At 38.6% G+C, this 13,932-nt stretch overlaps 2 protein-coding genes across 5 annotated transcripts in view; both read left to right on the top strand.

Annotated features, from left to right (window-relative positions):
• si:dkey-61l1.4 (collagen alpha-1(I) chain) overlaps positions 1 to 7,648 on the top strand; it is a 71,230-nt gene extending 63,582 nt beyond the window's left edge. For all 4 annotated transcript variants that reach the window (XM_051422254.1, XM_051422255.1, XM_051422256.1 and 1 more), the window contains 13 exons: positions 96 to 149; positions 378 to 431; positions 878 to 931; positions 1,689 to 1,742; positions 2,853 to 2,906; positions 3,007 to 3,024; positions 3,119 to 3,172; positions 3,328 to 3,390; positions 4,453 to 4,618; positions 4,811 to 4,917; positions 5,087 to 5,167; positions 5,269 to 5,454; positions 5,728 to 7,648. In XM_051422254.1, the coding sequence (XP_051278214.1) occupies positions 96 to 149; positions 378 to 431; positions 878 to 931; positions 1,689 to 1,742; positions 2,853 to 2,906; positions 3,007 to 3,024; positions 3,119 to 3,172; positions 3,328 to 3,390; positions 4,453 to 4,618; positions 4,811 to 4,917; positions 5,087 to 5,167; positions 5,269 to 5,454; positions 5,728 to 5,871 (1,089 nt within the window). In that variant the 3' untranslated portion in view covers positions 5,872 to 7,648. The remainder of the gene's footprint in view (positions 1 to 95; positions 150 to 377; positions 432 to 877; positions 932 to 1,688; positions 1,743 to 2,852; positions 2,907 to 3,006; positions 3,025 to 3,118; positions 3,173 to 3,327; positions 3,391 to 4,452; positions 4,619 to 4,810; positions 4,918 to 5,086; positions 5,168 to 5,268; positions 5,455 to 5,727) is intronic.
• Positions 7,649 to 9,069: 1,421 nt separating this feature from the next.
• The window catches only part of man1b1b (mannosidase, alpha, class 1B, member 1b), an 18,712-nt gene continuing 13,849 nt past the window's right edge, over positions 9,070 to 13,932 (top strand). The window contains exons 1-8 of the mRNA XM_051422307.1: positions 9,070 to 9,341; positions 9,478 to 9,593; positions 10,143 to 10,262; positions 10,785 to 10,893; positions 11,095 to 11,213; positions 12,883 to 13,016; positions 13,102 to 13,196; positions 13,427 to 13,606. Coding sequence (XP_051278267.1) covers positions 10,158 to 10,262; positions 10,785 to 10,893; positions 11,095 to 11,213; positions 12,883 to 13,016; positions 13,102 to 13,196; positions 13,427 to 13,606 — 742 coding nt within the window. The 5' untranslated portion in view covers positions 9,070 to 9,341; positions 9,478 to 9,593; positions 10,143 to 10,157. The remainder of the gene's footprint in view (positions 9,342 to 9,477; positions 9,594 to 10,142; positions 10,263 to 10,784; positions 10,894 to 11,094; positions 11,214 to 12,882; positions 13,017 to 13,101; positions 13,197 to 13,426; positions 13,607 to 13,932) is intronic.

Raw genomic sequence — 13,932 nt, 5'->3', positions numbered from 1 at the left:
ACTGGACCTTTTTAATGATTTTGTTTTCAACTCTAAAAATGACTTTCAAATGGTCGGGGTATTGTGTTGAATCAAGCCTTTCTTTGGCCCTGCAGGGGAAGATGGGCGATTTGGGTACACTTGGTCCTCCAGGGCGACACGGTGCATATGTAAGTTTTTAACATCATCAGATTATTTTGAAGTGTGTTATGAATCATTATTTTATTTTATTTGATCATGAATGTTCCTCACAATCCCCTCTTCATGTATGTTTGGACAGTGTCAGTGTAATTGTCGCGCTTTATCTTTGTTTTCTTCTTCATTTTTATAAAAGCAAACTGTTGAGTAAAAATCGAATTATTAACATTCATCTTTTCTCTTACAATCTTTCCAAAAAGGGTGACACTGGTCCACGTGGAGGAAAAGGTGAAATAGGTAGACCAGGCTTTAAGGTAGGTATTTAGACTTCACTTTAGACTATTTGTTTAATTTGATAGTTTATTTGTATTTATGTTTGTCAACAGAGACCAAAAGTGCTGTACCCAGAGCCATAGAAATGTCTACTGCGGAATTCTAAAAAGGCTACATAAAAATACAAATAAAAGTAGTATTATTATGGTTATTACCTCTCCTAGGGGTCGGACTGTGCATTGCATTTTTGAGAAGAACATTTCTTTGTAATATGGCTCACTGCATTACAAAGTTAAAAGGCAGCTGGCTGTTTTGTGCAAGCATGGACATATATCACTGTTTCATCAGCATAAAGCTGGACATAAGGCTGAACACTAATATACATACTAAATAAAAGTAGATTGATTCTAGTCTTCCACCTGCATGGGCTGTTGTACGCAGTATGATTTTTTTAAAGAGAATATGCTCTGTATTTCCCTCTATGCAGGGAGAACCTGGGGCTATAGGACCAACTGGCCCCCCTGGTGGAGAAGGGTTGAAGGTGAGTGATATCATTGTAGTATTCCATGTATTTCATCTAAGGTTTATTAAACAAAAGACATTGCTATTTAATGCTCTTTCAAGTGTGCTGAGTTATGTGCAGTTGAGTTGCTCAAAAGTTTGGATAGAGCTAAAAAAATGTAGATGAATTTATAGCTTTCCCCTGAAATATTGACTCTTCTCGCGGTCCTCTGACATGTATTTTTCTCTCGCTATGATTGGTCTGTATGGGTTAACTTTGTTAAGACTAACCTGACCTGGTTTGATCTGTTTCTTTCACTTTTTCCCTAAAGATCTCTCATTTCATCGGTTAATTTAGCCATCAATTTTGTGCCACCTGATTGTACTGACCTGCTAGTTTTAGGCAAAGCAGCTCAGGGTTTACTAACTTTTGCCCCTACAAAGGTTTAGTCTTGTCACTACAAAATTGATTTGCTAAAAACCAAAGTATATGGAATTGATAAACATACACCTGTTATTTCATATAAAAATACTGGTTCTGATTAAATTAAAAAAAGAATGGTAAAACAATAGAAAACTCTTAATTTGCATACTTTGAAGCAGCACTGTGCTTATTGTATTTGGGCTTTCACAATATCAGATTTTCAGTGCATGATTATCATGATCAAGTATTTGTTTTGTTGTTTCTTTAAATAATGTGTTTTGTTATTTATGTGAAACAGTGTATGTCTTCAAGACAATTTACAGAAAATAGTTCTGATAATAATGTATCATCAAATCAAATATTGTTGTTTCAGGGAATGCTAGGCCCTGTTGGAGAGCCAGGAAGAGCTGGTCAAAAGGGAGAGCAGGTGAAGTAACCCTGTTACATCATACACATCACACCAGCCCATTAGATTTTACCATTCCCCTCACCCTTTCTCATGTCAGAATACATAAGCCAGTGTAAGGAATTATGTATTTACTACAAATCCTGTTTGCTGAGTATATACTGTATATATGAAACAGTGGCAGCTTTGTTGTTCGATCCCCAGATCCCCCAACTGCAAGTCGAAGTGTGAGTGTGTGTGAATGAATTAGTTTCTGTTTGTGATGAGCTGTTGGCACCTTTCTTGGCAGCCTCTTCCATCAGTGTATGAAAATGTGTGAATGTAAAATGTAGTGTAAAGTGCTTTGGGTGGTCAGAAGAAATAACCACCCACTTCGTTCAGTAATTATACAATTTTATAATTATTTAAAATATCATTTGAAGATGCAGATGCATTCTATTGTCCTACAACTGTGTTTCCCAAGGTGAGGTCACAGAGTCCCCCAAAAGATTGGATCAGATGTTCAGATCAATTTATTGCAACTTGTAATCATTCCATTCACTACAACATGCACATAATTATATTCATGACAGTACACACAACAAGTTACTGATGACCATGATTCAAAAGAATACCGGGCTGTTTTCAATGTGTTTTTCTTACCTCTCGGTTTCCAATCATCAACACAGCATGAATGAAACTTGTTTAGATAGGTCATTCATTAGAGTAAACATCATTCCCAGTTTTGTTACCATATGATTGCATGATCATTTAAACATGAACTAATTTTCAAATCAATACATTTATGCACTGTACTGCTATAGATTAGAAAACAACTGTTTCCATTTGTGGATGTTAGCCAGACTGACCAATTTAAATATCACAGTTATTGTCAATACTGGAATATCGCAACACCCCTAGTCTGGAGTAATGTGAAGAATACATTACACTGGTATAGTTTGATTTAATATTTCTGTGACCAAGGAATGGTGTCAGCATTGTAGAAACTTATCTGCTTCTGCACAGCCCAGCATTCAATTGACTGTCAATATTGAGTCAAAGTTATTGGAAGTTGAATGCACCATAAAAGCTTTCAATAAACCATTACACTAATACAGCAATAGTCAATAATGCTGTATGATTGTTTCCCAGGGGGATATTGGTCCATCTGGTAGACGAGGTGCTCCTGGCCTGCCTGGGCTCCCTGTAAGTCCTTCTCTACTAACTCACATTTTGACCAACAATAATGAGTTCTTTAATTATGGAAATAATTAACATAACTCAAAATCTTTTTTTTGGTTTTTAGGGTTTGTTTGGACATAAGGTGGGTAAAACCAAAACCAGATTGCTTGAAGTTGTTTCCTAAGAAATCTTGAAAAAATGCAGATTCCTAATTAGATACTATTTGTGATCACCAGGGTTTGAAAGGATTTACTGGACCACCAGGCAATGTTGGAGAAAAAGGCTTACCTGTGAGTATATGTGCAATGAACAAGAGAATAATGCAGTTTAGTTGTGTAACGTAATGTTTTTTAGTACAGTATGAAACAGATTTTACTGCCAATGTGTAACACCACACATAAGGGCCATTTATTTAGTATTCAGGGGTTACGTTTCTGTTTGTTAGGGTCCACCTGGCCCACCCGGACCCCGAGGAACCTCCCTGAACCTCACACTGACTCAGCTGAAGGTAAGTGTGACTGGTGATTGCATGGCTTAGAGTCATTGTGTGTTTGTGTGCATAATGGTGGCTGTCAGCAACAGACTCTGAAAGAACCCCAGCAATATTGGCACAGAATGTTCTGAGAAGAAATCATTAGAGCTTGTCCCCTTTTTGCTCTGTGCTCCAATCACAGTTGAGCAAGCCTCTGTCAGAACTTTGGCCAACCTCCTCCCTTCCTGTACTTAGATATATAGAAATATATAGTTACATCTACTAGCTACCTAATGTAAGTAAGCTAGTTAGCTATAGTTTTGCTAACATTAGCAAAATGTGGTTGTCATTTCAACACAAGGTGATAGCCTAGCATATAGGAAATGAGAACGTTGACGGAGGGTCTGATTGTGGCTTGTTTAACTGTTGGAGCAAAGAGCAACAAAGGGGCGGGGCTTAAGAAGGGTGAGTTAGCTGCATTTATCCGATTATTTAAATGCCACTAAATATAGCAACCTTCTGCGTCACCATGTTTAGATATGTTTATGTTGTGCATAATGTCAGGCTCTCATGGAACTTGTCCCTTTGTTTGCCAGCCCTCAGCAGATTTATTACGTACATTCTGCAGTAGACACAAAGTACACAGGCATTGCAATGTTGCATTATTTATAATACACACACCATGGCTGCCTTTTTTCTAATCCACTATGACTCACACTATGAGTTGCACCCATGGATTATTCTTGCACATGTCACTTCTATAGTCTCAGGTGTAATAGCCTTTTCAATGTCATCTCTCAAATCTCTTTAATTTCTCATTTATTTTTTATTTTTTTGACTCCATTGTTGTATCTGGTGTTAATATTTTCTTAGCTTTTATTAAAATGTCTATATTTTTGGAATGATTAGTAGGTCTTACTTCAGTAATTTAGTATTGCACTTCCACGAAGTTGGGGCACTAGTGAGACACTATACAACTTCTTTTTATAGGTAGGATTCCAAATGGCAAGTAAACTAATCTTCATCTGTAAAATCTGTTTTGTCATTTCATCCATGCTTATGGCATATCCCTCCTTATTTTTTCAATGAATATCTCAGGAGCTCACGTACATGTCCGACAAGCCCAACTACATCCTGGTCCAGACTCTGTTGGACTCCCTTCAGAGAGATCTTCACTGGTTCATAAACCCACCAGATGGCAGCAAACAACATCCGGCTACTACATGTCTTGAGCTGTGGCTCGCTCAGCCCAACTCCACTAACGGTGAGACTTGACATTCACTGATGCTCGGAATAATTACACGGAGGGAAAATATAAACTGAAATAACCATACGTGTCTGTAGGTTGGAATGGCTTTCATGTTTACCAGCAGGTAATGCAGATGTGCTGTGAATATGCAGAGGAGATGTTTGTACTGTGTTGTAATATTGAAAATTAATCTTATAACTATTTCAGGGATGTATTACATTGATCCTAACCAGGGGAGCCCAGCTGATGCTTTTCAAGTGTACTGTGACTTCACAGCAGAGCCAAAGACCTGCCTGTCTCCACTGCAGCCTCAGGTACTTACACACACACACACACACACACACTAAAACATAAGATAATTTTGATATTATGTAACTGAATACATACATACATAAGTCATCCCATGGGATTGACGTTGGGATCATGTCTAAAAATTGATTGCTTTCTGCTCATATTAATGTAATAACATGAATGACTAACCAGGTTCCAGTAAAAGCTTGGCTGAAGGATTCTGGCACCAATATGTCATTTCACTGGCTCAGTACAGTTGAAGACGGCTTCCAGGTGAGTGTCTGATCCAGGTATTGCTTTATTTTTCTGAGATGTATTTCACTCATTTTCTTTCTTTGTCTGAATCATACCTTGTGCAAACCCCTCACCTCCAGTTTGAGTATCCGGGAGCAACAGATGTGGTGCAGATGAGGTTTCTGCGACTGAACAGTAGATTCTCCACTCAGACCATCACTTACTCCTGTCAGCCAGGACATGGACAAAGCCACAGAGAGAGGGAAGTCAAGTTCCTGGCTGACACTCGTAGGCAGAGTTACTTGGCAGCACTGCAAGACTGTGTGGTAAGTGACATTGATGATGATGGAGGTTCATGAATCCAGTCCAACTCAACAGTGAGGACATTTTAACCCCAACCCATATGCACCTCCATTAAGCCTCATTTTAAAAATGTACAAAACTTAACTTGTGTTGAAATGTTAACACTATAACCTTTCTCTACTATAAACGTGTGTGTGTGTGTGTGTGTGTGTGTTTGTGTGTGTGTGTGTGTGTGCGTGTGCGCGTGCGTGTGTGTATCTCTTGAGTACTTTCATACACTGTTTCCTGTTTCACAGCTGGAGATGGGGGCCCAGGATTCAGTTTTTCAATTTGAAAGTGAAGATCTCCAAATGCTGCCTCTCAGGGACTTGGCAGTATTTGGAAACAACAAACTAACCCAGGAGTTTGGCTTCACCATAGGACCAGCCTGCTTCAGCTAGGGGACCCCACCTCTTTGCATCATTGCATCTGTGTGGTGGTCTGCAGTTATACAGATCTGAACAGGAAAACCATTTGTTTCTGGCACTTTTGTACTTTATAGAATTACATCATTGCTTTATAGTTCAGAGTTGTCTAATTCTTTTTAAAGTGTGCTGACCAGCCAATTTATTCTGGACATCTTGAGCAATTTTTTTAATTACAACGTTTTTTTTTTTTTTTTTTTTAACAAAGCTGTGAGGACAAAAGACACAAAGTGAACTGAAGATCCTCCAGGAGAGAGAGTTTCCTCTGTACAGACTGCTGGCTTGCCCACATTTCAGAGCAGGGATATTTTGAACCTGAAATTCTTGACAGTTACCATGTTTTGTACATTTGTTTGTGTGTTTTTGAAACATGCCTATTTATGTAAATGCTTGACATTCATTTAATTTCAAATCATTTTAATTTGAATTCGGGTACATTTTTACTTGATCATTGTGTTCAAATTACTATATAGGTGGTGCTGGAAGCTTTCAGTGACAACTCATGGTTCAGCAAAGCTAATATGATTGCTTCCTCTATTGTGGGCTCCAATTCTTTCTATGTTGTCCGAGATCAGCAATGTTGACATGGTCTGCAAATGGTCAGAGTCAATTGTCAGTAAAGTAATCCTCATACATTTTTGCAACTTGCCGCCCCTACAGCTTTGAAGTCCTATTCGCAAACATCAAGCATGTCCAACAACACAAGACATAGGAACCCAGCTAATATTACTCACTAGTCCAACAGAAGGCCAGCTTACGGTCTGTCTGCAGCTCTCACCATCAACTAAAAGCTCAATGTGATTTTATGGTGTACAAGAGCTTTGTCCAAATTGTCACCTATTTGAACCTAAATGTTAAATGTAACTATTGTAAATACATCATGTAGGTGTTGTAGATATTTTTGAACCTAGTTTTTTGGTCATCGCCTGTATTAGTGCCTCAGTCATCTCCATCTTTTGTCATGAGCTGTTTTCTGAGTTTGTGATTTTTTTTAATTTATGTTGTGTTTTTTAGGTTTTTGGTTTGATTTGCTGCACAAAAATTAAAGTTACATTAATTGATTATTTTTTTGGCCACTTGGGGGCTGCAGAACAAGCTGAACACACAATAACATATATAACCTTATAAAGAAGTCAAGGGGAAGTAAACATTTGCTTATTGCAAAAATAGTGTTTATTTGGAGTGGTACTTGGTTCACCTGATGAATGCTGTCCAATATTTACTCTATATTTAGCTCTGTTATGTTCTCCACCAACTCTTGAGAAAAATGTTGCTCTTTAGCGGCTAAAAGCTCCACTATGTTCACCAGCTAGTCTCTAACCTTGTATGTCTGCTGTTTGCTGCTGAGCAGGTAGTGTACAGTGGGTTTATTCTAGCTTTTTTTTCCTCTTCGGTTTTTTGCTAAAAAACATCTGTCTGAAAATGCAGTTCATGGGAGCAGAGTTGCAGGCAAGAAAACAATGTGCTAAAAGGGAACTGCAGTCTGGTGATGACTCTCTGTGGGTTTGTCAGTGTTGGACACATGTATTCATTCATCACTTGGTTATATAAAAAAAAAAACCTATTAGTGCAGCTTTAACCAATAAATGAAGGGATTTTGCTGTTTTAGTTGTGTATATACTCATGCATGGCTCAGTAGGTATCCTGCAGGGTTAGAGTGTATTCCCTCGAAGCTACCTGTGCTAAAACTGTATAATGTATACAGTTACATTTAATACTGTATGGTGCTTCATCATAAATTCATTGAAATGGATTTTTTTTGTATGTTGTTTCACTCAGGCAATTTTGTGTTGATTCTGGCGGCCCCTGTGGACAAAAGCGGCAGTGTTTCATTGATTTCAATGAGTGATAGCCATTAACAACTACATAGAAATAGCAATTTTTTTTTTTTTTTTTTTTTTTTTATAACTTCCTTAATTTTAAAAGTTAAGAATTCTCTTGAACTAATACAAAAATAATCTAAAGATGGTAACCATTGCTGATGGGCTTTAGACCTGATCAAAAATATCTATTAATTATCTAAAAATCCTCACTGGCCCACCCAACACTGGTAGTCTTTCTGGTGGAGGGAGGGAGTGCCACAGTCAGCATCCTAACTTAACTTCAGTAACTGTACCTGTATGCTCAGGCTGAACGGGAACAAATTTATGCCAAAATACCAAACTATTAGACATTGGTCCCACAGTGAATCAACAGGTGTGCATCTTGTGACATGAGAGCCTATTGTGTGCCTGTTAATGTTTATATTGTTACCTTTCAGTACAATACATCTTCTATGCCTCTATTTGTTTAGTGTGTGTGCGTGGGTGTGTGTGCGTGTGTGTGTGTGTGTGTGTGTGTGGAGTCCACTGGGACGATGAGGAAACTTCCACGCAACCTAATGTTGGGTCGGAATCATACAGTTACTGCTTTAAAGGCATCACCGCTTGTATTAATAGTCATGTTACTGAATAAAAATCTGTGTTAATATTTAAGACTTATTATTATTATTATTATTATTATTATTATTAACAATATAAAACCCTGCACTGGGTTGGCCTACAAAAATACGACCATTATGAACTTTTTGAGGTCAGATTGAGGAAGTGCAATGCTACATTAATCTCGGGGCAGATGCAGTTTTAATATATTATTAAAATAATAATATATATAATCATATATTTCTTAGTACACGTGTACAAATCACCGTTAATGTATATTAGAAATAACTTAAGTTACATATCTTACATCAGTATTACAAATGGCACTACCCCCTTTCATAATATGTGGACCTAAAGAATCAGAATCGGGTTTATTGCCAAGTAGGTTTTCACATACAAGGAATTTGCCTTGTTACATTGGTGCATAACAATTAAACATAGAAAAATATAAAGATAAAAATAGAGACAATATGGCAGAATACTTTAATAAATGAGTGAAGAGCTGTACAGGAATGTGCAAAAACGTGTCTGGGGAATCTGCAAGTTAACAGTGTGACACATAATGAAATTTACAATGTGCACAGATAAAATCCCAGAAAAGTGAATAAAAATAACTCATAGATTCAGGGTTGGGAGGGTGGGTTTGGGAGTCAGTTTGTTCTGTAATAATTTAACATAGTATAGTAAAAAAGAATGTAATTATGTAGAGAATGAAGTGCACAAGTGTTGACATTTACGATGTTTCGGGGAAGTCATTAGAGGCAGCATGACTGCACCTGAATCACATTGTTGTTGACCGTGTCATTCTGAGCTACAAGTGGAGGACAGTTAGAGTTTGATCGTCTTTGTGGTAGTTATTCAGTGAGAACTACCGACTGCGTGGCTTTCGGTATGTGAAGTGTTTGAAACATGAAGAGACCCCAGAGGCTGTTTCAGTAACGCTGAGCTAACCGCGGTGGAAACGTTAACGCCTGCTAGTGATTAGACTGGTTGCACAGCTGACGCCAACGCTGGATACTTCACAAGGTAATGTCCATTTATTTTTTACTTTTACTAGCACCCATTGAATCCTGTGCAAAACAAGTTGTTTTTGTTTTCCCAAGAAATGTTTTAGCTGCTCTAATAAAGCGCTCTACTTTACACATGGTATCGGCTGTGGTAGGCCTCAAGCCATGCCTCGGACCATAGTTGTACTGTGAATCCGCCAAAACGTTACCTCGAGCCAGGGGAGCGTAGGAGAAGCAGCCGTTGCAGCGGGGTTGACCTCTTGTGTGAGAGGTAAGAGAACCATGAGTATGAATTTACTGTAGGCTGCAATATTTGGTGTGTATTTCCTGCTGTTAAAGTTATATCTACTGGAGACACACAGCTTGTGTGTGTGTGTGTGTGTGTGTGTGTGTGTGTGTGTGTGTGTCAAAATTCAGTTAACATTTAATGCTAGGTTAACACTATTTACTTTAATGACATTAGCCTGTTGATTAACACTGGCGGTCGTACGCACGGTGGCGTTTGTAGATGTGATGCCAGCTATGTAACTAAGCTAGCTGTGCTACAACATGTATGCTTACATTTCCCCTGAAATAAAACAGCACGACTGTTACTTATGTTACTGAACACTACTGTGCTGTGGACTTGGGGCAAGTTGTGCGAACGTGAAAACCCCAAAATAAGCTCTTCTCTGCAAAGGCAATAATAGTGTCGGTTTGTATTCATCACAACCACTCCTATATGTACCAGCCAGCCTCACATGCTAGCTGCATCTTATCTGGGTTAATATCACCACACCTGCCTCACTCCTCATACTCTTCACTGTGTCTCTTCCTCCAGGGCTGGGTTACAGACATGCACCCACCATCTCGACAGGACTATGTCTCTATAAGCTTTGCTGGACAAGGAAGTGAAGGTTACAATAACAGTAAGCAGTGGAGGAGACAGTCCTGCTGGAGGGTGAGTGACTCCTATCTGTGAGCTGCTCATAAAGGCATTTCCCTTTCTCCTCCGGTCTTCACAGTGCTCTGGTTTCCCACCACTCCTACTGTCCTACTTTTCCCAGCCATACTTGCCAACATATCTGTGGAAAAAAAGATATTGTGGATGTGAAGAATGCATGGTCCTCTCCTTTTCTGTGCTGTAGTGTAGAGTTGGATGTTGTCCCTGTGATGAAATATTCAGAGTTTACTATCAATTGTAAGGGCTCTCCAAGTATCATTGTTGAGGCTGTCATTGCAAGTTTGTTAATTTGTCATTCCATCTAATAAACAAATGGGTGAAATGAGATTGCATATTTGAGACAGTCCTCCTGTGATCCTCCCAGTGGTAGTGGGAAGCTGACCTGAGTGATGAGACCTGTCAGTTGCTTGTGTTTCAGAAAAAACCTTCACAATTGTAACCATAGAAATTGTCCAGGAACTGGGTAGAAGTTGGCATTGTATTATATTCTCCATCTTCCTGTCTTCTGTGTGCCTGCAGAAATGGAACCAGCTGTCCAGGCTGCAGCGGAGCCTCATCATCTTCGTCCTCATCCTCCTCCTTATTTGTGGAATTGCTTCCTATCCTGCTGTTACTGAACACCTCAATGGTAAGGCTCCTATACATTAAACATATCCCATGAGTCTGAGCTGCTGGCGTGCTGTCAGAGCTGGAGTTGTGGAATGCCAACAGAAGGTGTTTTGTCTTTAAGAGTGCAGTTTAAATAAGTAAGAGTATTAATAATTCATCAGCCTGCCACCCTTGAGCCATCCAGTACTTTAATACAGCGTTTGTGTCTGTGTGTCTTGAGGCCTTAAAGAGAGAGAGCAAGACACAAACCATAACAGCGTTTTGAGGCCTGTCATTCCACATGTGCTGCCTGAGCCTGCTAAACCGGCCCAACCACTACTGCCAAAACCAACCTCCCAGGTTTGTATATCTCTGTCTGTTCTTTGAAGGGTAGCATAGGGTTACTAAAGAGCACTTTGATTTTAGTAAAGTGTGGAAATTGTTTCCTTTCCTAAGTGTTTTTACATTTGGTGTCTATGTTAATGAGGATAGACTGATTGTGAAATCCTCATCCTATCAGGTGACTGTGTCTCTAAAAAGTACAAAATATTAGGTGATTATTGAAGTACAACTATATTGTAGACATTAAAGTTTGTGTTAAATGTGTTCAGAGTTGGAGTTGGACCAGAGGATAAGAAAGTTAACATTACTTGTATAAAGTTGCCTTCTTAAATGCAGATTTGTCTTCATATTCATTTATAATGGTCTTAAAGACTTAATTTAACTTGTTGCAACCTGAAAACCTGTTATATTTCTCATATCATATGCAGCTAATTCATCATGTACTTTCTCAGTAAAAATAACATTACCTCACTCACTTCTAGTGGTATCTCCCCACACAGATAAGTTTGGTTTTATGTGATCTTTTTAAAATATTTGTCTGTTGGATTACTGCCTCGCCCCAATACATTGAAGGTGATTGGACTTGTGTTTGTGGTTGTCAGAGCATTGTTTTCCACACAACCTGCTGTGAGTAATTAAAAAAAGAATAAAAAATGTGTGTTTAGTATGGAGTATTTTAAATCCCCAGCTGTAATGGATGTTTGTAAAATATGCCCTTCTCTACTCAAAAATTAGTTTTTCTTATTACCTCCCTTGCTGATGTTTAGGGACTGGTTACTCTTTTTAATTGAAATAATTATATTTCTAAACTTTAGATTCAATGAGAGAGAAGGAGTATATTTAGAATTTTTTGGGGGCACCTGGTTAGCTCAGTCGGTAGAGCTGGCGACCCATATATGGAGTTGCTGCAGCGGCCCGGGTGCGAATCCTACCTGCAGCCCTTTGCTGCGTATCATCCCCTCTCTCTCCACCCACCTTTCCTGTCGTTCTTCAGCTGTCTCTATCAAATGAAGTCATGAAAAGGCCAAAAAAAATAACTTTTTAAAAAATTAAGTTATTTTGAATATCTGGTCACACCAAAGTCGCTGTAGCATTTTTTAAAGGGATGCTTGTAAATCAATGACTTTGTGTAAATCATTATTTAAATTGTAAGAGCTCAGTTTAATGAAGTTAGGTTAATAGTGACTTGACTGGTCACACACACAGTGCGTGTTGGTGTTGCCATGCTTACTCCCAGTTTAATATCCCTGATACAGTGATTTAAAATGTTGACAGTAACTCCTAATATACAGACACCTGTCAACCAATCAGAACCAAGTACTTCTTAATAGTTATTGTATCAGTTTTCCCCTAGATGGCTGCATAAAAGTCATTTGTAGGGTCATTTATTTATTTTTTTAAAGTTTTTTTTGGGGGGGCTTTTATTGCCTTTTATTACAGTGAGCTCAGCCTCGGTACATGGGTCGCCAGCTCTACCCACTGAGCTATCCAGGTGCCCCCATTTGTAGGGTCATCTTGCAAATATAACTAACACAGTTAGTCTGTCATTCATTCACAAACTGAAGCAGATGGGAGGTTTCACACTGTGTGTAATATATATTGGCTTAAATGATATGTTATATGTACATTACATTTACATGAAGATGCATGTTTTACATGTTTTAGTTTTTGTCACTACTTGCTACAGAGGAAATTATTCAATAAGAGAGGGCCGCCAGTCCTTCAGAATCGTCTTCAGAAGAAAGGGAATGCTTCAGATACAGCAGCTGAGGACAAGGCAGCTGATGGCAAGAAAAAAGGAGAGGAGGAGGGAGTCATCAGGTGAGAGTTGGAGTGTTGTCACAAGTTAGTTTTGATTATGTATCTATTTATATTATTTATTTCTTAATCCTCTGGTGATTTTCAGCTGGCGTGGGGCGGTGATCGACACTGAGCGGGCCACAGAAGGCATCAAGGATGAGGAAAACAATGACCAAAAAGCCAAATCATCTAAAGAGTCAGGTATCTGCTGTCTTACTTACCACTTTAACAGAATATAAACAGTTCCATTACAGTTTTTAGAGTCTTGACTGTGTTCGAGTGTGACCCTGAAAGCAAGTATCCAAATATATAATATATATAATATAATTGCAGCTGAAATAAGTGGAATATTTCAGTCACTTGTTTCTGAATCACTCTGTAGAGTTGGATGGGGTAATAAACGGACATCTTGTATTTATTGTGTGTTCCAGAAACCAGCAGGCTGGAGGCAGTGCAGGCAGCTTTCAGACATGCATGGAAGGGTTATAAAAACTTTGCTTGGGGCCACGATGAGCTCAGGCCCCTTTCCAAGTCCTACAGCGAGTGGTTTGGCCTGGGTTTGACGCTTATCGATGCCCTGGACACTATGTGGATCCTGGGACTTAAAGAAGGTAGACTGACGTTGGTGCTTTCCAACTTTGAATTTCTGAATCTTTACTGGGTCATTTCTGCAAACTTTGTTCATACAGTCTAAAAAGTCTGGAAAATGCTTCATTTTATTTTGTTTTCAAGCTTAGGAATATGCTTGAATTCAACTATACTACTAAAAAATGCTCGAAGTCCAACATTACCTGGTGTTTAATCTACACAATCATTCAAGTAAACCAAAATTCTTTGAATATTTGGAAAAAAATATACCCTGTCATATTTGAAGTTAGTAATAAATAATCACGATCAAAACAAAAAACAGCTCCTAAAATAAAGTGATAAAATACAT

The sequence above is a fragment of the Dicentrarchus labrax genome, unplaced genomic scaffold (genome assembly GCF_905237075.1).
Source record: "Dicentrarchus labrax unplaced genomic scaffold, dlabrax2021, whole genome shotgun sequence".
NCBI lineage: Eukaryota > Metazoa > Chordata > Actinopteri > Moronidae > Dicentrarchus > Dicentrarchus labrax.
This window is presented reverse-complemented; position numbering and strand designations above follow the sequence as displayed.